This window comes from Theropithecus gelada, chromosome 20 (assembly GCF_003255815.1).
Source record: "Theropithecus gelada isolate Dixy chromosome 20, Tgel_1.0, whole genome shotgun sequence".
Taxonomy (NCBI): domain Eukaryota; kingdom Metazoa; phylum Chordata; class Mammalia; order Primates; family Cercopithecidae; genus Theropithecus; species Theropithecus gelada.
The window spans coordinates 55735133-55762608 of NC_037688.1; the positions used below are offsets into that span (position 1 = coordinate 55735133).

Sequence of the window (27476 nt, forward strand, 5' to 3'; positions counted from 1 at the left end):
ATTCTCCTGCCTCAGTCTCCCAAGTAACTGGGATTACAGGCATGCGCCACCACACCCAGCTAATTTTCAAATTTTTAGTAGAGACAGGGTTTCACCCTGTTTGGCCACGCTGGTCTCGAACTCCTGATCTCAGGTGATTCACCCACCGTAGCCTCCAAAAGTGCTGGGATTACAGGAATGAGCCAGTGTACCCAGCCGGATCTTGGGATTTTTATAGGCACAGGTTGGGGGCGTGGCGGGCCAGGGTGGTCTTGGGAAATGCAACCTTTGGGCACGAAAATAGAAATGCCTGTCCTCACCTAGGTCAATGCGCACAGGCGCCGGGGGTGAAGCCCTAGCCAGGGACCATGCTCTTCCCTTTCAGCACTTCTCTGTCCCACTTCCATATCAAAACCACCTTGAAAATGTAACACAGTCCCTTGCACTAAAACCTCTGCCAATGGCGGCTCCAAACCACAGGCTTATAAAGACCTGCAAGATCTAGCATTGTCTACTTTTTTTTTTTTGAGATGAAGTCTCGCTCTGTCGCCCAGCCTGGAGTGCAGTGGTGTGATCTCGGCTCACTGCAATCTCTTCCTCCCAGGTTCAAGCGATTCTCCTGCCTCAGCCTCCCAAGTAGCTGGGATTACAGGCATGCACCACCATGACTGACTAATTTTGTACTTTTAATAGAGATGGGGTTCCTCCATATTGGTCAGGCTGGTCTCGAACTCCTGACCTCAGGTAATTCACCCACCTCAGCCTTCCAGAGTGTTGGAATTACAGGAGTGAGCCACTGCACCCGGCTAGCATTGTCTACTTCTTCTTCTTCTTCTTTTTTTTTTTTTGAGATGGAGTTTCGCTCTTGTTGTCCAGGCCGGGTCCAATGGCGCGATCTCGATTCATCACAACCTCCGCCTCCCGGGTTCAAGCGATTCTCCTGCCTCAGCCTCCCGAGTAGCTGGGATTACAGGTATGCACCACCATGCCTGGTAATTTTGTATTTTTAGTAGAGATGGGGGTTTCTCCATATTGGTCAGGCTGGTCTCGAACTCCTGACCTCGGGTAATCCGCCCGCCTCTGCCTCCCAAAGTGCTGGGATTACAGGCGTGAGCCACTGCACCCGGCAGGATTATCTGTCTACTTCTATACTATTAATGCCTATTAATGCTGTAATCACCCGCGTGAGCCACCGCGCCCCGCCGATCTTCGTGTTTTAAATCCCGACACCAACGCGCGGCAGGATTCGCGACGCCTGCAGTCAAGGTCTCAGCGCTCAGTTCCCTCAGGCTTGTCCCCGCCCCCGTATCTTGGGAAGGCCACTGGGAGTTGTAGTCTCCCAGTGTAGTTCGTCGGCGCTTCCCGGAAGTGACGCGAGGACCCGCCTTCTCTCTCGCCGTTTCCGCTGTCACGGATCTGCGGTGTGACTCGCGAGCTCAGCTGGTTGGTATTCTTTGGGCCTCGTGCTTCGTGGTGGGAGACCCGGGTCGAGGTCCGGGTGGGGCCGGTGAGGGGTCGGGCGTCGGGAGGTGGTGGCCCGGGCCTCTTCGCGTGGCCGGTGACGCCTTGGCTCCCCCGCAGGTCCGGCCGTAGCACCTCCGCGCCGTCGCCATGTCGCGGTTTTTCACCACCGGTTCGGACAGCGAGTCCGAGTCGTCCCTGTCCGGGGAGGAGCTCGTCACCAAACCTGTCGGAGGCAACTATGGCAAACAGTGAGTTGCAGGGGCGATGCCCGTGACCATTCTGGGAGTGCGGGGTTAGGCGGGCTGTGGAAAGCAGTGTACATGGGAGGGGATGGAGGTGAGGGCGGGGAGAGCGGGTTCGGACAATGACCAGAGTTTGCGGGATCGGAGCGGTGTTGGAGAGACAGCCTTAGAGGACTGTGATAGCGGGAGGCCACCCACCAGGCACAAGGGATAGAATCACAGGGGTTTCCCACTGGCGAGATCTGTTGCATTAGCTTCCTAACTGGCCTTAAGTGTGCAGTCTCTATCTTTCTCCTCTCATCTTACCGCCGAGAAGTCCTTAGTGACTTCTCACTGCTCACAGAAGGAAACGCAAAATGCTTGATTGGTGTCTGGGAGCCCCCTGATGTGACTCTGAAGTCTGGCCACCTGCTGTGTACGCAGGTGCTTAAACGTTTTATATGCTTGTTCACCTCTACGGAAATGCCCATCCCCCGATTCTGTACATTGTTTTTTTACCCTTTGAAACAATAGAATGGTTTTTCTTTTTCCCTTTTTTTTTTTTTGAGGGGTCATAATTCACAGCCTCGACCTTCAGATCTCAAGCTATCCTCTCACCTCAGCCTCTCAAGTAGATGGAACTACAGGTGCACGCCATCGCGGCGGGCTAATTGTTTTAAATTTTTTGTAGAGAAGGGATCTCACTGTGTTGCTTAGGCTGGTTCTGAACTCCTGGGCTCAAGTGAACCTCCTGCCTGGCATTCTAAAGTGTTGGGATTGCAGGCATGAGCCACTATGCCCCGCTGGAATGGTGTTTCTTAAACATCTGCCATATGCTTGTGCTACTGTTTTAAAAGTATGTATTGCACATGTATAGGCCAGTATGCATATGATTTCATGTCACTTCCACAGGTGGAAACCAATGTCATTTGCCATAAAATGCCAAATAATCCAGGCTGGGCAGGTAGCTCAAGCCTATAATCCTGGCACTTTGGGAGGCTGAGGTGGGCGGATTACTTGAAGTCAGGAGTTTGAGACCAGCCTGGCCAATAAGGTGAAACCCATCTCTACTAAAAATACAAAAATTAGCCGGGTGTGGTGGCATGTGCCTGTAACTCCAGCAACTGAGGAGGCTGAGGCAGGAGAATCACTTGAACCTGGGAGGCGGAGGTCACAGTGAGCCAAGATTGCGCCATTGCACTCCAGCCTGGGCGATAAAAGCAAAGCTCTGCCTCAAAAAAAAAACCCAAAATAACCCAAAAAATAATAAAAAGGAAAAAGAGGCAGGCAAGATGGTGCATGTGTGTAGTCCCAACTACTCTGGAGGCTGAGGTGGAAGGATCCCTTAAACTCAGGAGTTGGAGGCCGCCTAGGCAACATAGTGAGACCTTGTCTCTTAACAAAAAGAATAGAGATACTATTGCTGCCTGTGAGCCTGTGGTCTGGTCTTACTATTGTAGGAAAATACTAGCAGTGGAGGTGTTAATGCCATTGAGACTTTCTCCTTGCTATTGGCTTCTCATACTTTGGGAAATGTTGCTAAGATCTAGTTTAGGTACCACCTCCCTGAAGCCTTTTCTGTTCATTATAGCTCAAGTATCATTTTTCACTAACTCTTTTTTTCAGTTCTTCTGTAGTGACTTATGTCTCTATGTCATTAGTTACACAGTAAATAAGCACCTTCATTTGTTGGTTTTTGAGAGGATAGTGGCTGTCATCTTTGTGTTTGCTACAACACTGAGTAAAAGGCCTTACTTAACGCACACTTAAAAGATTGAGTTGTATATGAAGTGGCCCTGAGGAGGAGTCAAAAAGGTTATGGGTTGGTGTGGATGACCTGGATTACTCAGTTCTACCTGTCCTGAGAAGGGAAATAGGGGTCTTTTGGAAAGAGTGGGAAAGGAGGTTAATGGTCTGTGTTCCTTCCAAACAGGCCATTGTTGCTGAGCGAGGATGAAGAAGATACCAAGAGAGTTGTCCGCAGTGCCAAGGATAAGAGGTGAAGCCATGGGGAGGCTGGGTGATGGGAGTCTCTGGGAGCAGTGGTGAGTTTTCCCTCAGTGGTCAGGTTCAATGTGATATTGGGCTCCCAACCCAGGTTTGAGGAGCTGACCAACCTTATCCGGACCATCCGTAATGCTATGAAGATTCGTGATGTCACCAAGTGCCTGGAAGAGTTTGAGCTCCTGGGAAAAGCATATGGGAAGGCCAAGAGCATTGTGGACAAAGAAGGTGTCCCCCGGTTCTATATCCGCATCCTGGCTGACCTAGAGGACTATCTTAATGAGGTGTGATGCCTATATTTATTACCACCGCTTATTCATGGTTTTGTACTTTTAGTGGTGGGATGTATAGGATCTTTTAAAAATAAGCTAACAGATGTAGTTAGTAAGCAGTACCAGTGGTGTACTGATAGCAAGACTCAAAAGTGGAGAAGCCTGGAGTTTAGGAAATGTTACTTAGTTTCAGATCACTGTTCTCTCTTTCCTCTTCTTCCTTTAGCTTTGGGAAGATAAGGAAGGGAAGAAGAAGATGAACAAGAACAATGCCAAGGCTCTGAGCACCTTGCGCCAGAAGATCCGAAAATACAACCGTGATTTTGAGTCCCATATCACAAGCTACAAGCAGGTGGGGAGGCTAGAGGCACACTTACTGAACTGGGAATGGTGACCCCGTGACTGAGGCCCAAAGGTGGAATTGTTAGTGGGAGGTGTGACTGGAGCGGGAAGCATGACAGAACTGTCTGGGGTAGAGGGGTGGGGTGGACTGATGGCTGGAGCACATCCATGATTGTTCTCTCACTTCCCTCTGTCCAGAACCCCGAGCAGTCTGCGGATGAAGATGCTGAGAAAAACGAGGAAGATTCAGAAGGTGAGCAAAAGAACCTTTGTTGGAAATAGAAAGTCCAGAGTTAGCACTGCCCTTGGCCTGGTTTCTTGTTTGCCTTGCAGTCTGGCTTTTCAACATTCAAGATCTCTTTTTTTTTTTTTGAGACGGAATCTTGCTCTGTTGTCCAGGTTGGAGTGCAGTGGAGCGATCTCGACTCACTGCAAGCTCTGTCTCCTGGGTTCATGACATTCTCCTGCCTCAGCCTCCTGAGTAGCTGGGACTACAGGTGCCTGCCACCATGCCTGGCTAATTTTTTGTATTTTTTAGTAGAGATGGGGTTTCACCGTGTTAGCCAGGATGGTCTCGATCTCCTGACCTCATGATCCGCCCTCCTCAGCCTCCCAAAGTGCTGGGATTACAGGCGTGAGCCACCGCACCTGGCCAACATTCAGGATCTTTTTTTCTCCCTCCATTCCAACTAGGCTCTTCAGATGAGGATGAGGATGAGGACGGAGTCAGTGCTGCAACTTTTTTGAAGAAGAAATCAGAAGCTCCTTCTGGGGAGAGTCGCAAATTCCTCAAAAAGATGGATGTAAGAGCCAGGGTTAGATGGGTGATTTCCTGCCGGAGGTCATTCCTGAGTCCTTGGGGGAAAAAGATAAGACTCAAACCCCTAGGGTTGGAAGGGGTGAATTTTAGTGGAGTTGAGAACAGGCTTCCTCTTATATTAGAGCAGTGGGCAAACAGGGATCTGGGCCCAGCTCTGCTAGGGGAAGCTGTGTGTGTCCCTGCAGCCAAATTGCAGCATCACTCTGGGAGTTAATGGTCAGTTCCAGACCTTGATACCTTGATTCCATGAGTAGCCGCTCTTGTTCTACTCATGAAAATAAATCTCGAATATGCGTTAGTAAAGAGGGTAGAGACACTGGTCAATCCCCCTATCTTCTTCTTGCTGATCGTCTTTTTTTCCCTCTAAGGATGAAGATGAGGACTCAGAAGATTCTGAAGATGATGAGGACTGGGACACAGGTTCCACATCTTCTGATTCCGACTCAGAGGAGGAGGAAGGGAAACAAACCGCGCTGGCCTCAAGATTTCTTAAAAAGTAAGGAAAGTAGTGGGACCTAGGGTTACACTGGAACTGGTGAAAAGCCCTTAACTGTCTCAAAGGTTATTGATTCTTCCATGAGTCCTTTTAGGTTGGAGAAGCCAACTGTTAGCATTTTACAGTAGGATTAGAGAGTCAAGTATTTAGTTGGCTAAAGTCACAAAGCTAATGCATCCTAAAGATGAGAATTGAAGACTCCAGAGTCCAAATATTTACCCACAGCCTTACTTGCTATGTGTAGATTGGGTGCACATCTCACTTTGGCACCCGATAGCTGTGGGACATTGGACAAACTACTTAACCTGTCTAATCTTCAGTTTTCTCATCTGTAAAATAAGGCAGGGAACCCTCCTTTCCAGAATAGCTGCAGGAATACAGGGAGGTGTAATGTAAGACAGTAGTTCATCTGGGACTGGTGTGTGGTGAGCCCTCAGTGTGCACTGCTACTGTTGTTACCCTGCCTGATAACTTCTTAGTACACGTACAGCATACAGACTGCTGCAGGTGTTCATGACCTTTACTGGGACAGTCAGAATGGGGGAGGATCCCAGTGTGGATTCTGTCTCCCAGCCTTTAGCAGCTGTACAACATTGTGTAAGTTACTTAACCTTAAGTCTCAGTTTTTTCTTTTAAAATAAAAGTGATACCTCCTCCTTTGTGTCCCATGGGAGTGAAATCTCAAGCTCACTAAAAACAGCGTTTTTATTTATTTTTTCTTAGCCAGTTTGGGCAAACTACAGATAAGTAGTGCTCTTTTGATGCAGGGTCTCGCTCTTCCCAGGCTGGAGTGCAGAGATGCAATCTTGGCTCACTGCAGCCACAACCTCTTGGGCTCAGGTGATCTTGCCACCTCAGGCTCCTGGGTAGCTGGGACTACAGGTACACTCCAGGACACCTGGCTAATTCTTTGTGTTTTTAGTAGAGATGAGGTTTCACCATGTTCCCCACGCTGATCTCAAACTCCTAGGCTAAAGCGATCCTCCTGCTTCAACCTCCCAAAGTGCTGGGGTTATAGGCGTGAGCCACTGCACCCAGACAAATAGTACCCTTTTAATGGGAAGATTATTGCTCTTAAGGTTGCTTTCCTGCATTTAAATGTTGTGGTCATGCTGCTTTAGGGAGGTAGTGAGTTTCCAACCCTCTAGGAGCCTAGACAGGCTGAACAACTTACTTGGTGGGCATTTTGTTGAGAAGCTTTTTTTTGTCAAGTGCTTCAGGGAACACTGGTCAAGGTCTGCGCCACATTGTCTATCAGCCCCTTCTTGGAGGGTTTACAGCCACCTCTGAAAAGTTCCATGAGAATAAATGTGCCTAACCTTGTTTTATTAACCGTCTCAAAAAGTTGCTTGATCATGAAACTCATTTTTTTAACCTGTTGACATCTTACAGAACTATCAGTGTTACTATTGGTTCAGATCTTTTTATATCTACTGTACTTTGCGTTTTTGTCTTTGAATAATTGTGTATTGAAGTCTCCCATTGTATGAACTCTGGTGTGTGATGTGCACTGCACATGTGTGTTGCACAAATGCTCCTGTCTGAGGGAGCAAGTGGGACCTAAAATTAAACTTAAGATATCAAGGTCAGGCGCGGTAGCTCACACCTGTGATCCCAGGACTTTGGGAGGCCGAGGCGGGCGGATCACGAGGTCAGGAGATTGACACCATCCTAGCTAACATGGTGAAACCCAGTCTCTACTAAAAATACAAAAAATTAGCCAGACATGGTGGCGGGCGCCTGTAGTCCCAGCTATTCGGGAAGCTGAGGTAGGAGAATCGCTTGAACCAGGAGGTGGAGGTTGCAGTGAGCCAAGATCGCACCACTGCACTCCAGCCTGGGTGACAGAGCGAGACTCTGTCACAAAAAAAAAAAAAAAAAACCAAAAACAAAAGAAAAGGTAACTATAAGACTGTAAAGCTATACTTTTATAAATATAGACTCAAAAGTCCTCAACAACATAGTAGAAAACCAAACCCAGCGACATACAATAAGGATTATATGGGAGCACCCCCTCCTTGCCTGTAGGGGGATGGAGGATGGGTGGGCTCATCTCCCAAAAAAGTTTTTTTAAAAAAATTTAATAACCGCCGGGCGCGGTGGCTCACGCCTGTAATCCCAGCACTTTGGGAGGCCGAGGCGGGTGGATCACAAGGTCAGGAGATCGAGACCATGGTGAAACCCCATCTCTACTGAAAATAGAAAAAATTAGCCGGGCGCAGCGGCGGGCGCCTGTAGTCCCAGCTACTCGGGAGGCTGAGGCAGGAGAATGGCGTGAACCCGGGAGGCGGAGCTTGCAGTGAGCCGAGATTGCGCCACTGCACTCCAGCCTGGGCAACAGAGCAAGACTCCGTCTCAAAAAAAAAAAAAAAAAAAAATTTAATAACCAAGTAGGATTTATCCCAATAATAGAAGGATGTTTTAATACGAAAATCAACTAATACACTATATCAATAGAATAACAGACAGAAGCCATAGAGTCATCTCAGCAGATGCAAAAAAGGGCATTTGAAAAAAATCCTAGTATTTCTTCTTGATAAAAGACGGAAGCTAGGAATAGAAGGGAGCTTCCCTCTACCTGGTAAAGGACATTTATGAAAAGGAGGTTTCCTGTCTTTTTATTTTTAACCCTGCCATGCTCTGATTAAGAGTATCTCTTGGCTGGGCGTGGTGGCTCACGCCTGTAATCCCAGCACTTTGGGAAGCGGAGGCAGGCAAATCACAAGGTTGGGAGTTCGAGACCAGCCTGGCCAACATGGTGAAACCCCATCTCTACTAAAAATACAAAAAAATTAGCCAGCATGGAGGCCCGTGCCTACAGTCCCAACTACTCATGAGGCTGAGGCAGGAGAATTGCTTAAACCTGGGAGGCGGAGGTTGCAGTGTGCCGAGATCATGCCATTGCACTCCAGCTCTGGGCAACAGAGCAAGACTCCATCTCAGGAGGAAAAAAAAAAAAGAGTGTCTCTAAGCACAGCTAGGTCTTTGGTTTGTTTTTTTTTTTTTTAATCTCATAAAATCTCTGCTTCTTTTTTTTCTTTTATTGTGATACGTAACATTTGCCATTTTAACCATTTTCAAGTGTACAAATCAGTGGCATTTAGTACATTTACATTGTGCAACGACCACCAGAACTTGATCTCTGCCTCTCTGGCAATTTAGTTCATTTACATTTATTATAGTTATTTATATATATATAAAATCATTATTTATATATGTGTCTACATAATTACTTTTTATCAAGTCTTGCCCTGTTGCCCAGAATGGTCTCGAACTTCTGGGCTCAAGTGATCCTTCTGCCTGGGCCTCCTAAAATGCTGGGATTACAGGCGTGAGCCACTGTGCCCAGCCTATTGTGGTTATCAATGTATTTATTCTGACCATTTTATGATATCTTATACTTTCTGTTTATCGTCTTTATTTTAGATTTTGTAATAGCTTTATTGAGGTGTAAATGACATACAATAACTGCACTTGTTTAAAGTTAAATTTTTTTTTTTTTTTTTTTTTTTTGGAGACGGAGTCTTGCACTGTCGCCCAGGCTGGAGTGCAGTGATGCGATATCAGCTCACTGCAGCCTCCGCCTCCCGGGTTCACACCACTCTCCTTCCTCAGCCTCCTGAGTAGCTGGGACTACAGGTGCCCGCCACCACACCTGGCTAATTTTTTTTGTACTTTTAGTAGAGATGTAGTTTCACCGTGTTAGCCATGATGATCTCGATCTCCTGACCTCATGATCCACCCGCCTTGGCCTTCCAAAGTGCTGGTATTACAGGCATGAGCCACTGCGCCCAGCCTTAAAGTTAAATTTAATAAGTTGTGACTTGCGTTTACACCCATAGAACTCACCACAATCAAAACATAATATCCTAAAAATTTCACACCTAAACATTTCCACCTTCGACTTTGTAATACTTCTCCCCTGCCTCAGTTTCCTCACCCTCTCCCTGGGCAACCACTAAATTGCTTTTTATCACTAGGTAAGTTAGCGTTTCCTAGAATTTTATGTAAATGGAATCAACAGTGTGTAATTTGGAGGGGGTAGTTTCTTTCATTATAATTATTTTGAAATTCATTCTGTCTTCTAAAGATTGGGCATCTCTAATTCCAAAGTCTGAAACTTTTAGAGTGCCATAAGTGGAAGATTCCACATCTGACCTCATGTGACAGGTTGCAATCAAAACTTTGTTTCATGCATAAAATTAGTTAAAATACTGTGTAAAGTTACCATCAGGCTGTATGTATAAGGTGTAGATGAGGCCGGGCGCGGTGGCTCATGCTTGTAATCCCAGCACTTTGGGAGGCCGAGGTGGGCGGATCACGAGGTCAGGAGATCGAGACCACAGTGAAACCCCGTCTCTACTAAAAATACAAAAAATTAGCCGGGCGTGGTGGCGGGTGCCTGTAGTTCCAGCTACTTAGGAGGCTGAGGCAGGAGAATGGCCTGAACCCAGGAGGCGAAGCTTGCAGTGAGCTGAGATGGCGCCACTGCACTCCAGCCTGGGCTACAGAGGGAGACTCTGTCTCAAAAAAAAAAAAAAAAAAGTGTAGATGAAACACACACATTTCATATTTAGACTTGGAGCCCTTCCCAAGATACCTCATTTTATATGTATGCAAATATTTGAAATTTGAAACACTTCTGATTCTAAGGATTTCAGATAAGGGATATTCAGCCTGTGTTTTATTTTTCTTTTATTTGTTTTTTGTTTTTTGTTTTTGTTTTTGAGGAGTTGTCTCACTGTGTTGCCCAGGCTGGAATGCAGTGGTGCAATCCTGGCTCACTGCAGCCTCTGCCTCCTGGGTTCAAGTGATTCTCATGCCTCAGCCTCCTGAGTAGCTGGGACTACACGTGAGCACCACCAAGCCCAGCTAATTTTTGTATTTTTAGTAGAGACGAGGTTTCACCATGTTGACCAGGCTGGTCTCGAACTCCTGACCTCAGATGATTTACTTGCCTCAGCCTCCCAGAGTACTGGGATACAGGCATGAGCCACTGTGCCTAGCCTACATGTATTTTCTCATTCTCTTCCCCCCACCCTCCCCGTTTCTAGATTATATATATTTTCTTATTATTCATTTTGTTTGTCTCTGCTGGTTTGGGAGTTACATGCTATGCTTTTAGAGGTTATCCTTGAATTTTTTTTTTTTTTGAGACAGAGTCTTGCTCTATTGCCCAGGCTGGAGTGCAGTGGCGCGATCTTGGCTCACTGCAAGCTCTGCCTCCTGGGTTCACGCCATTCTTCTGCCTCAGCCTCCGGAGTAGCTGGGACTACAGGCGCCCACCACCATGCCCGGCTAATTTTTTTAATATTTTTAGTAGAGATGGGGTTTCACGGTGTTAGCCAGGATGGTCTCAATCTCCTGACCTCGTGATCCACCCGCCTCAGCCTCCCAAAGTGCTGGGATTATAGGCGTGAGCCACCGCGCCTGGCCAAATTTTTTTTATTAACCTGTAAACTAACTTGTATACCTGATCAAAAAAATCTAAAATTAGTTGAATCAATGTTCTGAGGAAAACCCTTGAAAAAACAATGTTTAGAATTTCAAGTGTCAGAAGCTTTTTGACATTCAGAGTTTGTGGCTTTGTAGTGTAGAAGAATAATTCACAGACACTATTTCTCTTGTATAACAAGGGAGACAAATTTTCAGATTAACTTCCAACTGAGCAAAAGCAGGATTTATATAGGAGAAAGAGGAATAAGGAGAGAGAGCAAAACCACAGAACAGTGGATTCTGCTTGTCCGTTTTTCTGTGTAAACTCTGATATTAGCTCTCCTTGAGTATGCCACCCATGGTTGGTGGAAGCTCTAGAAAACATGATAGGCCCTCTGCCAGTAAGGGTTTTCAGCAACTCCAGATTCAGCCAGTCTAAATATACCCTTTCCCTCATCAGCATTTCTCGTCCTTCATCTTTTGTTCAAAACAAGCTTGTAAAGGAGTGGGTTTATTCTCATGAGCTTCAGCCTCTTTGATGTAGGATAAGGCCATCTGTTGTCTTACGGTGATCTGAAGGTTTTAGGGGGAAGTTCATCTATACCTGATGTCATGATTGACGTGTGAACTCTTTTTTTGAGATGGAGTCTTGCTGTGTCGCCCAGGCTGGAGTGCAGTGGCGCAGTCTTGGCTCACTGCAACCTCTGCCTGCCTGGTTCAAGCGATTCTCCTGCCTCAGCCTCCCAAGTAGCTGGGACTACAGGCACCCACCACCGCGCCTGGCTAATTTTTTGTGTTTTTAGTAGAGACGGAGTTTCGCCGTCTTAACCAGGATGGTCTTGATCTCCTGACCTCGTGATCACCTACATCAGCCTCCCAAAGTGCTGGGATTACAGGCGTGAGCCACCGTGCCCAGCGACTTCTGAACTCTTACAGAGCTGCTTTCTACTTCTGAGAGTTACCTGATTCTGGAGGCGTTTTTTTGTTTTTGTTTTTTAAGTGAACCCCAGGATCTCTAGTGAGACCAAATGTCTGAGTTAGGATCCTAAGCCAGGGTATACATCTAGGGCTTTCCATCAGTAGTTGTGGTTGGGAAGGCATGGGAAAATGGTGTGGTCCCTTACAGTGTAGTTAGGCCTGACTTCCGTTGGTGTCTCTCAATAATGACTTTTTAGTCTCTTAACTATGTATTAACTAGAGGAAATACTCATTTAGAAATGTCACTTGCATCTGTTGATTATATAGCTGAGGATATAAACATTTGTTATCTGATAATTTCCAACAAGATATGAATATACCAGAGTACAATCTGTCATGGGAGAGGTCAAGCCAAGTCTTAGGTCTTTAAGTTAGAATTTTGTACGATACTACATTTCCGTTTTGAGGTGTGTATCATACTATCTTTAGTGCTAGGAGTAATACTTTAGGCCAAGGAAGATTAAGTTCTTTTGAAGCATTAATTTTAAAAAATAGCTTTAGCTCTTCTGATCTCAGAGCTATAGAGATGGTTTAGACCAAGAGGTTTTAGTTTAATGAACTTACTTTGCATATTTGCAAAGAATTTTACCTATAGAGTGAATCATCATCATTAGAGTGTGGTGCAGGGGAAAGATCCATAAGCTTTTGTTGTTGTATTTTAATAGAGACAGACTTTTTACCTTGTCGCCCAGGCTGGTCCTGAACACCTGGGCTCAAGCAACACACCCACCTCAGCCTCCCAAAGTGCTGGGATTACAGGCTTGAGCCACCGTGCCTGGCCAGTCCATACGCTTTTGTTGAGAGTTAGGGCATTGGTCTTCTGGCAAGGGAAGACTTTAATTTAACTGGTAAACTTATAGACTATTTCAAAAGCGTATTCAAACCTATTAAGCAGTGAAAATGAAATTTATTTTTAAATGTTCAAATGGTAAATTATGATAATTACATATGAGGTTTCAAAAATGTTGAGTGTTTCTGGAAAGATTTATTCTTCAGTATCTGTGCAAAGTTTGAAGTAATTTGTCTTTGCCATTTGGTTTGTATTTTGTTACATGAATACATGTGAAAGTCTGGAGATGGTTTCAGGCAACATCCAGTAGCCTAAGACCATTCAAGGTAGCTGGTGATCTTTTTCTGTTTTGTGGGGACCTTTTTTGTAGTGAACGTTCTTTTAAAATTCAGAATTTAGATTAATCAGTTGTCATAAGAAGAGAGGAGAGAAAGGGATGAAACAGTTTAGGAATAGTAAAAAAGAGAAATGTTTTATACGTTTGGGGAAACCGATTCATTTTTGGTGAATGATTAGTCAGTCTGGAGAAAGCAACTGGTATCAAAGAAAATAAGTTGTTTGTGGATTCTTTGGAAACTGTAAGTGTTAGCTTTGGAGCAAAATGACAGGTTATTTCTTTTCTTTTCTCTCTTTTTTTTTTTTTTTTCCTGGAGACTGAGTCTCACTCTGTTGCCCAGGCTGAAGTGCAGTGGCGTGATCATGGCTCACTGCAGCCTTCTCTGCCTCCCGGGTTCAAGCGATTCTCGTGCCTCAGTCTCCTAAGTTAGCTGGGACTACAGGCGTGCGCCACCATGCCCGGCCAATTTTTGTACTTTTGGTAGAAATGGGGTTCCACCATGTTGCCCAGGCTGGTCTTGGATTCCTGACGTCAAGTGATCTACCACGCCTAGCCGACAGGTTGTTTCTATTAATATGTCTACAATGGTCTGGTTAGTATTCTGTCTTACTAGAGATGGCTAGGTTATGGTTAACTGTGTCCTCTAGGTCATTCTTATAGAGCATAACTTGGACCCAGGAGCTGTTGGAGGAAAAGAGGAAGTTGAGGGGAGGAAGAAGCCTTAGAGGTGGGGAGGGCTGATCTGTCATCTTTTCCCATGTCTGCCGGCAGGGCACCCACCACAGATGAGGACAAGAAGGCAGCCGAGAAGAAACGGGAGGACAAAGCTAAGAAGAAGCATGACAGGAAATCTAAGCGCCTGGATGAGGAGGAGGAGGACAATGAAGGCGGGGAGTGGGAAAGGGTCCGGGGTGGAGTGCCCTTGGTTAAGGTGAGGGTTTCAGAGGTAAAATGAATTGGGGAACAGTTTGGGAGGGCATAAAGGTACCCTTGTGGGGAAAAGGCAAAAACAGGTTCCCGCTGGCATGCACATGACAGGATATGTACTGATACAGGAGAAGCCAAAAATGTTTGCCAAGGGAACCGAGATCACCCACGCTGTTGTTATCAAGAAGTTGAATGAGATCCTACAGGCACGAGGAAAGAAGGGAACTGATCGGTAAGATTCGTGGGCCTGGGTGGTGGGATTGCAGGGTGGCAGAGGGTGGAGGTTGGAGGAAGGGGTTGTTGGGAGGGTCTGTGTGTGGCTATAGTAGAGGAATGGTGTGCTTGGGACACCTCAGTCGGTTACCTGCTGTTTACCCTTCTTGTGACCTAAAACCAATCACTTAACCTTTTGGGTCTGTTTTCCCATCTATACAATGAAATAATGTTCTCCTTTTTTTTTTTTTTTTTTTTTTTTGGAGTCTTGTTCTGTTGCCCAGGCTGGAGTACAGTGGCACAATCTCGGCTCACTGCAGTCTTTGCCTTCTGGGTTCAGGCGATTCTCCTGCCTCAGCCTACTGAGTAGCTGGGATTACAGGCACCTGCCACCATCCCTGGCTAATTTTTGTACTTCTAGTAGAGACGGGGTTTCACCATGTTGACCAGGCTGGTCTCGAACTCCTGACTTCAAGTGATCCGCCTGCCTCGGCCTCCCAAAGTGCTGGGGTTACAGGCGTGAACCACCACTCCCAGCCCTTTTTTTTTCTTTTTTTTTTTAAGATTAAAAAACTGAAAGAGTGTTTACCCTCTTTAGTTATTAGGTAACAGAGAATGGTGGTCGGTGTGAAGCATTTCACAGCATTCCAGGATGGTTGGGATTATTGCTGCTTCTGTTTGGAATTTATAAAGGAGAAGCAGGGATATGGGTGATGAGGACGGGGTGTTATCTGAAGAGGGCATCTTGGGGGAGACTTTGTGATTTGTCTCTAAAGCCTCACCCAGCTCTCTGGCCCTCTAGTGCTGCCCAGATTGAGTTGCTGCAACTGCTGGTTCAGATCGCAGCAGAAAACAACCTGGGAGAGGGCGTCATTGTCAAGATCAAGTTCAATATCATTGCCTCTCTCTATGACTACAACCCCAACCTGGCAACCTACATGAAGGTGAGAGCAGTGAAGAGGAGCATCTCAGGGCATAGCTAGTGGGTCGGGGGAAGAGGGTACCTAGTGTCTTAAGACTCAGGGGCTATGGAGGCAGTCTTGGTGGTGGAAGGCCCCACGATTCCTGCTGAAGTGGGAGGCATCCGCTTACTCTACCTTCACTCCTCTGACTCTGCTGTGGTCTGAAATCTTGGCAGCCAGAGATGTGGGGGAAGTGCCTGGACTGCATCAATGAGCTTATGGACATCCTGTTTGCAAATCCCAACATTTTTGTTGGAGAGAATATTCTGGAAGAGAGTGAGAACCTGCACAACGCTGACCAGGTAAAGGGAGGAGTTGGCAGGATAACTGGAGGTGTGTGTTTTATGCTTTGGGAAGGCTCAGTGGGACCCTAGGGTTGAGGTTTGAGACTGAGATCTGGGCTAATTTGTTAACTCCTCCTCCGCCTTCCTTTTCAGCCACTGCGTGTCCGTGGCTGCATCCTAACTCTGGTAGAACGAATGGATGAAGAATTTACCAAAATAATGCAAAATACTGACCCTCACTCCCAAGGTGAGCCTGAGCAAGCGTGAGCTTTGCTGAGAGGAAAACTTCAGGGAATAATACTAGGTTTAGAGCTTTGTAAGGATTTTACAAAGTCAGAGTGCTTGAAAAGTCAGCCTTTCCTTACCCCAGCATTCGCATGGAAGGGCCTGATGAGATGCTGGCTCCCAGTCCCATCGTTTCTGATTCCGTAGGTGTGGGTGGGGCCTGAGAACGTGCACCTGTAGCCTGCTCCCAGGTTGCTGGTCTCAGGGCTATACTTTGAGAACCTTTGGGGTAAGGCATCTATTCACTTCTCTTGTTTAGCTTGGATGAGAGGCATTGGGGTGTGAAAGTGCAGCATAGTTTACTCAGTAAAAGTGTGAATGTGCCCATCAAGTCAAGGGTGTAGTGATTAACAAGGCAGCCAAAAGCTTACCTTTTGTGCTGGATGGAGAAAGGCAGTTTGACAAATAATAATAGTAAGATATGGCTGGGCACGGTGGCTCATGTCTGTAAACCCAGCTCTTTGGGAGGCCGAAGCAGCCGGATCACGAGGTCAGGAGATCGAGACCATCCTGGCTAACATGGTGAAACTCCATCTGTACTAAAAATCCAAAAAAAAAAAAAAAAAAAATAGCCGGGCGTGGTGGCAGGCGCCTGTAGTCCCAGCTACTTGGGAGGCTGAGGCAGGAGAATGGTGTGAACCTGGGAGGTGGAACTTGCAGTGAGATGAGGTCACGCCACTGCACTCCAGCCTGGGTGACAGAGCAAGACTCCATATCAAAAAAATATATATATATAGACAGAGAGTAAGATATTAAACAAGATAATTCTGGGCCGGGTGCAGTGGCTCACACCTGTAATCATAGCACTTTGGGAGGCTGAGGCAGTTGGATCACCTGAGGTCAGGAGTTTGAGACCAGCCTGGCCAAATTGGTGAAACCCTGGCTCTACTCAAAATACAAAAATTAGCTAGGAGTGGTGGCAGGTGCCTGTAAATCCCAGCTATGTGGGAGGCTGAGGCAGGCGAATTCCTTGAACCCGGCGGGGCAGAGGTTGCAATAAGCGGAGATTGCACCACTGCACTCCAGCCTGGGCGAAAGAGTAAAACTCCATCTCAAATAATATTAATAATAATTCTAGATGATGTAAAGTATGAGTTCGGAGTTAAAATAGGGCCCTGTGGTAAAAAGTGACTGGAGGGGTGGCTGCTGTAGCTAGCAGCTGGAGAAAACACCCTTAAGTAGGGGCCACCAGAGGTGAGATCCAACGAGGAGGAGTTAGGGGAAGAATCAGCTGAAGACAGTGCCTGACAGGAGGAGCAGAGAGCGAGCCTGATGTTCCAGGAGTTAAAAAGGCCAGTGTGACTCCAGCACAGGAAGGCAGAGGGAGAATCGTGGGAGACCAGGCAAGGGCCAGGCCTTGTAGACCCTCATTGGCAGAGGTTGGCAGTTGGGATTTTTTTCCGAAGCTGTGGGACGGGAAGGTTCTGGGTCCTGGGAGTGGGGGATGGCCTTTCCGGGGCACGTTGACTAGACTTTTCTGATGGGTGCAGAAGATGGATGGGTTGACTGGAATGACTGGGGACAGATGGGAAAGCCTGGATGCCCAATTGAGACAAGGATGGGTGCTCTCCCTGCCAGAGTATGTGGAGCATTTGAAGGATGAAGCCCAGGTGTGTGCCATCATCGAGCGCGTGCAGCGCTACCTGGAGGAGAAGGGCACTACCGAGGAGGTCTGCCGCATCTACCTGCTGCGCATCCTGCACACCTACTACAAGTTTGATTACAAGGCCCATCAGCGGCAGCTGACCCCGCCCGAGGGCTCCTCAAAGGTGAGCGCATGGCAGTCATGGCAGAGGGGAATGGGTGTGTCCGCCTGCCCTCCGCTTCTGTGAGGACTTGACGGCAAATTTGTTACTCTCTAGACTTCCCCAGGTGGAGCAGAGAGGGAAACTGACATATTAGAAAGAGACCGGATAGAGTCTCATCTTTGGTTGCTAGAACCTGTGCCTTTTAAAGCTGGATCTCCTTTGCAAATAACCTCCCTTCCTCCCCAGTCTGAGCAAGACCAGGCAGAAAATGAGGGCGAGGACTCGGCCGTGTTGATGGAGAGACTGTGCAAGTACATCTACGCCAAAGACCGCACAGACCGGATCCGCACATGCGCCATCCTCTGCCACATCTACCACCATGCTCTGCACTCCCGCTGGTACCAGGCCCGCGACCTCATGCTTATGAGCCACCTGCAGGACAACATTCAGCACGCAGACCCGCCAGTGCAGGTAGGATGGGGAGGCCTTGGAGCTGAAGGAGATGCCAGGCCCCTGGTCTCTTGGCAAACTGGCTTAACCAGAACGGCCACCTGTGTGACTGGTGCAAATTTAAGTAGACACTTGGTCTTTCCCACATGCCAGCATCCTGCAGTCCTCCTGCATGTAAACACATAATTTCTTGTCTACAAAAAAAAAATTAGCCGGGCTTGGTAGCGCTGGAGCCCAAGAGGCAGAGGTTCCAGTGAGCCCAGACTGCCACTGCACTCCAGCCTGGGTAATAGAGCAAGACTCTATGTCAAAAAAAAGCAAAAACAAAAACAAAACAAAGCTGTGTGTGGAAGTGTAGATCCTGTAAAAGTGTATTCAAGGCAACTAGGAAATGTTTATGTGTAGAGCACCTGGTGAACCTGTCTGGGGGTAATGCTGGTTTTTAAACAGCCCTCCTGTTGGTGTTTTTATTGCACGGTATGAACATATCACTGTATCTGTTTTCCTCTTGGTGGACACCCAGTTTATTTCCAGTTTTTGGCTCTGATGTAGGAAGCTGCTGCAGGTTGGCAGTTGGGATTTTTTTCCGAAGCTGTGGGACGGGAAGGTTCTGGGTCCTGGGAGTGGGGGATGGCCTTTCCGGGGCACACTGACTAGACTTTTCTGATGGGTGCAGAAGAGGGATGGGTTGACTGGAATGACTGGGGACAGATGGGAAAGCCTGGCTGTAAGAAACTCAAAAGTGGTTATAGCATTTTACTCTCCTGCTAGTGTTTGGGAGTTCCTTGTCAATTTTTGGTGATGTTGGTCGTTTTTTTTTTTTTTTTTTTTTTTTGAGAGGGAGTCTAGCTCTGTCGCCAAGGCTGGAGTGCAGTGGGGCCATCTCAGCTCACTGCAACCGCCATCTCCCAGGATCAAGCGATTCTCCTGCCTCAGCCTTCTGAGTAGCTGGGATTACAGGCGCCCGCCACCACGTCTGGCTAATTTTTGTAATTTAGTGGAGTTGGGGTTTCACCACATTGGCCAGGCTGGTCTCAAATTCCTGATCTCAAGTGATCTGCCTGCCTCAGCCTCCCAAAGTGCTGAGATTACAGGAGTGAATCATCGTGCCGGCAGTGGTATTGGGTCTTTTAAACTTGTTTTTGTTTTTTGAGGCAGGGTCTTGCACTGTCACCTAGGCTGAGTGTAGTGGCATGATCATGGCCCACAGTAGCCTCAAATTCCCAGGTTCAAGTGATCCTCCTACCTCAGCCTCCATAGTACTGAGGCTACAGGCATGTGCCACCATACCTGCTAACTTTTTATTTTTTGTAGAGACAGAGTCTCACTATGTTGCCCAGGCTGGTCTCAAAGATATTTTAGTTTGTGTGTGTGTGTGTGTGTGTGTGTGTGTGTGTGTGTGTGTATGTGTGTGTTTTTGTTTGTTTTGAGACAGAGGCTCGCTCTGTTGCCCAGGCTGGAGTGCAGTGGTGCAATCTTGGCTCACTCCACCCTCTGTCTCCCAGATTCAAGCCATTCTCCTGCCTCACCATTCCGTGTAGCTGAGATTACAGGCATGTGCCACCACACCAGGCTAATTTTTGTATATTTAATAGAGAGAAGATTTTACCATGTTGGCCGGGCTGGTCTTGAACCTCAGGTGACCCACCCACCTCAGCCTCCCAAAGGGCTGGGATTACAGGCGTGAGCCACTGCACCCGTCTACTCAAAGGTCTTTTAAATTTTAGTTGGTTGTCTAATGGTATCTCATTGTAGTGTTAGTTTGCATTTGCCTGGTGACTATTGATACTGGCTACTTTTTTACTTTTTTATGTTTATTGGCCATTTATGTTTATTGGCCATTTTATCTTTTGTGAAATATCTGGTCAATTCTTGCCCATTTAAAACAATTGGATTGTTTACTTTATTGAGTTATAGGAGTGCTTTATCTATCTTGGATAACTAGTCCTGAGTCAGATTTTTTTTTTTTTTTTTTTTTGACAGTCTCACTGTGTTGCCCAGGGTGGAGTGCAGTGGCGCAATCTGGGCTCACTGCAATGTCCACCTCCTAGGTTCAAGCAATTCTCCTGCCTCAGCCTCCCAAGTAGCTGCGATTGCAGGCGTATGCCCCCACACCCAGCTAATTTTTGTATATTTAATAGAGGCAAGGTTTCACCATGTTGGCCAGGATGGTCTGGAACCCCTGATCTCAGATATGTTTTGAAAATATTTCTTCTAGTCTGGTTTGCTTATTCGTTTTCTTTTTTTTTTGAGACGGAGTCTCACTGTGTCGCCCAGGCTGGAGTGCAGTGGCGTGATCTCGGCTCACTGCAAGCTCCGCCTCCCGGGTTCACGCCATTCTCCCGCCTCAGCCTCCCAAGTAGCTGGGACTACAGGCGCCCGCCACCGTGCCCGGCTAATTTTTTGTATTTTTAGTAGAGACGGGGTTTCACCATGTTAGCCAGGATAGTCTCGATCTCCTGACCTCGTGATCCACCCGCCTCGGCCTCCCAAAGTGCTGGGATTACAGGCTTGAGCCACTGCGCCCGGCCTCGTTTTCTTAACCATACCTTTGGATGAAGTCTGATGTATCCGTTTTTTGTTTTGTTTTGTTTTTTTGAGACAGAGTTTCGCTCTGTCACCAGGCTGGAGTGCAGTGGCGTAATCTTGACTCACTACAACCTCTGCTTCCCGGATTCAGGTGATTCTCCTGCCTCAGCCTCCCGAGTAGCTGGGACTACAGGCACGTACCACCATGTCCAGCTAATTTTTTAAATTTTTTAGTAGAGACGGGGTTTCACCATGTTGGCCAGGATGGTCTCAATCTCTTGACCTCATGATCCGCCCGCCTCACCCTCCCAAAGTGCTGGGATTACAGGCGTGAGCCACCGCACCCGGCCCAGTTTTTTCTTTTATAGTAATTATTTTCTGGATCCTGTCTAAAAAACCTTTGCCTACTTGAAATTCATGAGGATTTTTTGAATTTCTTTTTTTTTTTTTTTTTTTTCATAAGTCCCTATGGGTTTTAGCTTTTACATTGAGTCTTATAGTTGGTCTTGGTTTGATTTTTGCATCTGGTGTGGTTGGGATCAGGGTTTCTTTTTCCTCCATATGGATACCTAGTTGTTCTAGCATCATTTGTAGAAAAGACTTCCTTTCCCCTATTGTATTGCTTTGGTGTCTTTGTGGAAAATAATGTGAAAAACCACATCACCTATAAGAGTAGGTGTTTTTCAGGTCATTCCCTTCCGTCCCATTCATTTTTCTTTTTGTCTGTCCTTAAGCAAGTCCCATATTATCTTAATTGCTGTGCAACATAGCAAAACCCTGTCTCTACAAAAAAATACAGAAATTAGCCAGGCATAGTGGTGCACACCTGTAGTCCCACCTACTCAGGAGGCTGAGGTAGGAGGATTGCTTGAGCTCAGGACGTCAAGGTTGCAGGAGCCATGATCACGCCACTGCACTCCAGCCTGGGCAACAGAGCAAGACTGTCTCAAAGAAGAAAGAAATACCCGGTTACTTCTCCTTCATTCTATTCATATAATGAATAACTATGAGTTCATTATTGTGTGTTTTTTGTTTTTTGAAAAAGGGTGTCACTCTGTCGCCCAGGCTGGAGTGCAGTGGCGCAATCTCGGCTCACTGCAACCTCTGCCTCCCTGGCTCAAGCAATTCTCCTGCCTCAGCCTCTCAAGTAGCTGGGATTACAGGTGTGCACACCACCACCCAGCTAACTTTTGCTTTTTTAGTAGAGATGGGGTTTCACCATGTTGGGCAGGCTGCTTTTGAACTCCTGACCCCATGATCCACCTGCCTTCACCTCCCAAAGTGCTGGGATTACAGGCATGAGCCACCACGCCCAGCCGAGTTCATTACGTTTTTATACTAACATTTTATTCCTGAGGTATATCCAGTTTGGTCATGTATATTGTCTCTTTTATATTATATATTGCTGGATTCTGTTTGCTAACATATTTAAGGCTGTTTGCATGTAAGCTTATGACTGGCATTGATCTCCACATTGTTGTTGTTGTTATGAATACACTTAGCCTTTTCCCCCAAGATTTGTACTACTTACCGTCTCTCCCGTCTTAATTAGTGCCAAGTCCCTCTTCCCAGTTGCTTAGACCAGAAACCTTGGGGTTATTCTTGTTTCGAACTTTTCTCTCATATACTGCATCTGATTCCCCAGCCGTTCCTGTTCACAGTCCATTATCAGAACACTTCCTGTCACTTCTGCTTGTACCCTCTGCTCTAAGCCACCATCATCTGATTTCTCTCTGATTCTGCCTTTGTGTCTCTTCAGTCCCTTTGTTCTGTTCATAATACAGATTAACTTGTTCAGTTATGTCAGATCATATCACCTGTTTGCTCAAAACCTTCCCATGGTTTCCTGTCTTAAAACTCATAAAATGGGCCGGGTGCGGTGGCTCAAGCCTGTAATCCCAGCACTTTGGGAGGCCGAGGAGGGTGGATCACGAAGTCGGGAGATCGAGACCATCCTGGCTAACATGGTGAAACCCCGTCTCTACTAAAAATACAAAAAATTAGCTGGGCGTGGTGGCAGGCGCTTGTAGTCCCAGCTACTCTGGAGGCTGAGGCAGGAGAATGACGTGAACCCGCGAGGTGGAGATTGCAGTGAGCCGAGATCGCGCCACTGCACTCCAGCCTGAGCGACTGAGCCAGACTCCATCTCAAAAAAAAAAAAACACTCATAAAATGACTGGTGCTGGCCGGGTGCGGTGGCTCAAGCCTGTAATCCCAGCACTTTGGGAGGCCGAGGCGGGTGGATCACGAGGTCAGGAGATCGAGACCATCCTGGCTAACATGGTGAAACCCCGTCTCTACTAAAAATACAAAAAACTAGCCGGGTGTGGTGGCGGGCGCCTATAGTCCCAGCTACTTGGAGGCTGAGGTGGGAGAATGGCATGAACCTGGGAGGCGGAGCTTGCAGTGAGCCGAGATCGCGCCACTGCATTCTTGCCTGGGAGAGACAGCGAGACTCCGTCTCAAAAAAAAAAATGACTGGTGCTTGCCCATCTCCCAGCTTGTGGTGGTAGTGTCTTTTCCCAGCCCTAGCTGTGTCACACCCCTTGTTTCTTTCTTTCTTTTTTTTTTTTTTTTTTTGAGGCGGAGTCTCGCTCTGTCTCCCAGGTTGGAGTGCAGTGGCGCAATCTCAACTCACTGCAAGCTCCGCCTCCCGGGTTCACGCCATTCTTCTGCCTCAGCCTCCCAAGCAGCTGGGACTACAGGCACCTACCACCATGCCCGGCTAATTTTTTGTATTTTTAGTAGAGATGGGGTTTCACCGTGTTAGCTAGGATGGTCTCGATCTCTTCACCTCGTGATCCGCCTGCCCCGGCCTCCCAAAGTGCTGGGATTACAGCCTCCGCGCCCAGCCCCCTTGTTTCTTGAATATACCTGGCCCGGTTCTTCCACAGGATCACTGCGTTTACTTTTCCTTTTTATAGGATATTCTTTCCCCAGATGCCTGCATGACTTGCTCTCTCTTTAGGTCTTTATTCAAACATTCTTTCCCAATGAGGCCTTCTGTAGTTATATGAACGTTTGAGCCTCACCGCACAGACTCCCTTCCTGGCTCCATTCTCTGCTTTATTTTTCTTCTCAGCGTGAGTCACCGCCTCGTAGTGTAGCTCTCATGCCCCCCACACCCTACCCCTAGACATAATCTCCATGCAGGGTGGGGACTTGTCTATTTTGTTCTCCCTCCCAGCCTATTGCTCAGCACATAGTAGGCACTTAAAGTAGATTTGTTTAGTTTTGTTTTGGTTTTTTATCTTTAGCCATGGAGTGTCTCCATGTTACTCAGGCCCATCTTAAACCCCTGTGCTCAAGTGATCCTCCTGCCTTAGCCTCCCAAAGTGCTGGGATTACAGGCGTGAGCCACCGTGCCCGGCTTAGTTATGAAATAAATGAAGACTTGTCTTGCAGCTGTCACCTCTGAGTGCATTATTACCCTTTGCCCCCAGATCCTTTACAACCGCACCATGGTGCAGCTGGGCATCTGTGCCTTCCGCCAAGGCCTGACCAAGGACGCACACAATGCCCTGCTGGACATCCAGTCAAGTGGCCGAGCCAAGGAGCTTCTGGGCCAGGGCCTGCTGCTGCGCAGCCTGCAGGAGCGCAACCAGGAGCAGGAGAAGGTGGAGCGGCGCCGGCAGGTCCCCTTCCACCTGCACATCAACCTGGAGCTGCTGGAGTGTGTCTACCTGGTGTCTGCCATGCTCCTGGAGATTCCCTACATGGCTGCCCATGAGAGCGATGCCCGCCGACGCATGATCAGCAAGCAGTTCCACCACCAGCTGCGCGTGGGCGAGCGACAGCCCCTGCTGGGTGAGTGTGGAGCTCCAGGGTTCAGCAAGCTGCCTCACTCCCTGATTACACATGAGGATTAAGAGAAGTGAAGGGAGTAACTCTCCCACCACTCAACTCTGTCTGATTTAATGACACCTCCTCTGCCTGGTACTGTCCTAAGTGTTTTACAAATAATTATTTAATCTGCATTAGTAATAACCCTATGCTGTAGGTACTAGTAATACCCTGTTTCCCAGTGGAGAAACTGAGGCACAGAGAAGTTAAGTGACTCGCCCGAGTTTAACACAGCTCATGTGTACCTCTGATCTTTCCCTTTTCTTCCCTTCATGTATATTACATTCCAGCCAAACCAACTGTCATAGAGCCTTTTTGTTCAAGAAGCTAACATTGATTCCTTTGGCCCCTTTTGAAAGAAAGATCTTGCAGGGTTGCAGTGAGTGGTGACTCACTGGAAAGGAATTGAGCTGCGCCCTTCCTGTGACGTTGACCCACAGGAGGGCTTGACGAGTGAGCCCAGCCCAGTGTCCACAGCCACATCCCCCTACAGATTTGTCCTCTCCTGGTCATGTATATGTTTGGGCTAAAGGGTAGGTTCCCTTAGGCACATTTTTGTTTGGCTTACGTAGTGAGACTTACTTTGTGCGGAAATTTCCCATGAGAATCGGAATTTTCATATCTTAGAATATTGGCAGTCTGTCACTCCTGGCCCTGCCTTCCTGCAGAGCTAGCCTTGGCTGGAGCTGAAGTAGCAGTGATGGGAAAGGGCTATCTGCTTCTCCACAGTCCCTGCCTCTCAGTTTCTCCCTACAGTATTTCCAAAAGCCAGTTTGCATCAGCTCTGCACTGTTGTTTGGCTTGTAGAGAAATATTCTTTGAGCCTCTAAACTTGCCTTTTTTTTTTTTTTGAGACAGAGCCTCACTGTCGCCCAGGCTGGAGTGCAGTGGCGCAATCTCGGCTCACTGCAACCTTTGCCTCCCGGGTTCAAGTGATTCTGCTGCCTCAGCCTCTCAAATAGCTGAGACTACAGGCGCCCACCACCACGTCCGGCTAATTTTTTGTATTTTTAGTGGAGATGGGGTTTCCTCTTGTTGGCCAGGCTGGTCTTGAATTCCTGAGCTCAGGTGACCCGCCCACCTCAGCTTCCCAAAGTGCTGAGATTACAGGCATGAGCCACCGCGCCCGGACCAACCTTGCCTTTTGCAAGTGTTAATATGGATAAAATGGAAGTTCATCCAGGAGGGCTGTGTGCCTTTCCTTACACTTAGCCCTGCTCCTGTGGTTCTGTTTGCACCTGATCCCTGTTCGCATTGAGCTTGCTGTGCTTGCTCCGGAGTCTGCGTGTTCGTGTTTCTCTGTCTGCCACCCATTTCTAGCCTTAGAACTTTTGCACTTTGTCTACCCTGAATTCCAGTTACTACGGTGTACCATGTCTTACCGTCCTGGCTTGTCTTAGGATTGTATTTGGGGGCCTGAGTTCATAATTAATACATAAAACCTGTGATTTTAGAGATAATTTTGACTGGGGCTAAGTTTTTTAAGGAAAAAAAGTAAGCTGCTTGGAAGAAGAATAAGCTGGCAACAGTGTAATTGATGCATGGGCATGGCACCATTCATGAAGGTGATGTGGGTGAGGAAGGGTTGGTAAATTCCATTCTAGTTGAGCTGGCAGAGGTGGTTTTGTTTTGTTTTGTTTTGTTTGAGACGGGGTCTCGCTCTGTAGCCCAGGAAGATGTACGTGAGGACACACGCACAATTTGTCAACATTTTCGAGGTGTTCAGCAGTCCCCTGAAGTGTGTCTATGGACTGATTGAGTTCAAACCTAAGTACATTTGTGCAGATGGAGTGGTTTGGGCGACTGCATGGCTCTTTGGTAGAGAGACGGGGAGAGTCTCTAGTATGGTTTGCTCCTCCAGCCTCTGTTCCCCCTTAAAGAGTGCTAATGGGGCAGGAGTCCTGGTCCCAAGTTCCCTAGGCTCTGCCTCATTCCCACCCTTTCAGGTCCCCCTGAGTCCATGCGGGAACATGTGGTCGCTGCCTCCAAGGCCATGAAGATGGGTGACTGGAAGACTTGTCACAGTTTTATCATCAATGAGAAGATGAATGGGAAAGTGTGGGACCTTTTCCCCGAGGCTGACAAAGTCCGCACCATGCTGGTTAGGTGAGCAGACAGGCCGTGATGGGTTGGGGAAGAAGAGACTGGTTGGTCCCCTTGCCTGAGGCCCCGTTGTCCCTTCTCTCCCCTCTTCCCACAGGAAGATCCAGGAAGAGTCACTGAGGACCTACCTCTTCACCTACAGCAGTGTCTACGACTCCATCAGGTAGGCTGGGCCTTGGGGACACAGAAGGGCCCCAGCCTTGTGAGCAAGGGTCCTGACTGGCCCTGTCCTCTCCTTTCTCCCCAGCATGGAGACACTGTCAGACATGTTTGAGCTGGATCTGCCCACTGTGCACTCCATCATCAGCAAAATGATCATTAATGAGGAGCTGATGGTAGGGGCCGGGGTGGGAAGCCGGCAGGTGGAGCCATGGAGGGATTGGAGCGGAGGGGCCTGATCTGTATCGTGTCCCCTCCTCTGCCTCGCGCCTGTCAGGCCTCCCTGGACCAGCCAACGCAGACAGTGGTGATGCACCGCACCGAGCCCACTGCCCAGCAGAACCTGGCCCTGCAGCTGGCCGAGAAGCTGGGCAGCCTGGTGGAGAACAATGAGCGAGTGTTTGACCACAAACAAGGCACCTACGGGGGCTACTTCCGAGGTGAGTGCTTCCGGCTCCTCTCCTCGCCCGGCTTCTGGTACCCTCACAGCCTCTCCCCTGGCACTCCCTCCACATCCTTCCCATCTCTCTCCTGCAGACCAGAAGGACGGCTACCGCAAAAACGAGGGCTACATGCGCCGCGGTGGCTACCGCCAGCAGCCATCTCAAACGGCCTACTGAGCTCTCCACTCTGTCTCACGCCTAGACTATCCAACCTTGAAGTTCTAAGCCACACCTCAGGCATTAAAAGTCTATTTAAAGTTGTTATGGTTGATTGCTTGTTGCCACAAAGGTGTGTTGAGTCCATTCATTTGCTGATTATATTTCTGAGCTTCTACCCACATGACAGACACAAGGCTCGGATGCAGAGGTGAATTGAACACATTCCTGACCT

The 27476-nt window shown here is 47.7% G+C and overlaps 1 protein-coding gene across 6 annotated transcripts; it reads left to right on the top strand.

The window, feature by feature from the left end:
• Positions 1-1266: 1266 nt before the first annotated feature.
• Positions 1267-27476, top strand: LOC112613829 (eukaryotic translation initiation factor 3 subunit C). Of its 6 annotated transcripts, none has more exons than XM_025369708.1 (21): positions 1267-1422; positions 1561-1691; positions 3598-3663; positions 3763-3952; positions 4167-4292; positions 4481-4535; positions 4976-5085; positions 5471-5598; positions 13911-14070; positions 14195-14298; positions 15082-15223; positions 15418-15543; positions 15679-15772; positions 17389-17579; positions 17805-18029; positions 23981-24344; positions 26327-26486; positions 26581-26646; positions 26731-26818; positions 26920-27082; positions 27180-27476. In XM_025369708.1, exons 2-21 carry the CDS (start codon positions 1591-1593, stop codon positions 27260-27262), a joined length of 2742 nt encoding a protein of 913 aa, XP_025225493.1. In that variant the 5' UTR covers positions 1267-1422; positions 1561-1590; the 3' UTR covers positions 27263-27476. The 6 variants fall into 6 exon arrangements, with proteins under 6 accessions (XP_025225493.1, XP_025225496.1, XP_025225497.1 ...); XM_025369711.1 differs by having other exon boundaries at positions 14198-14298; XM_025369712.1 differs by having other exon boundaries at positions 4197-4292.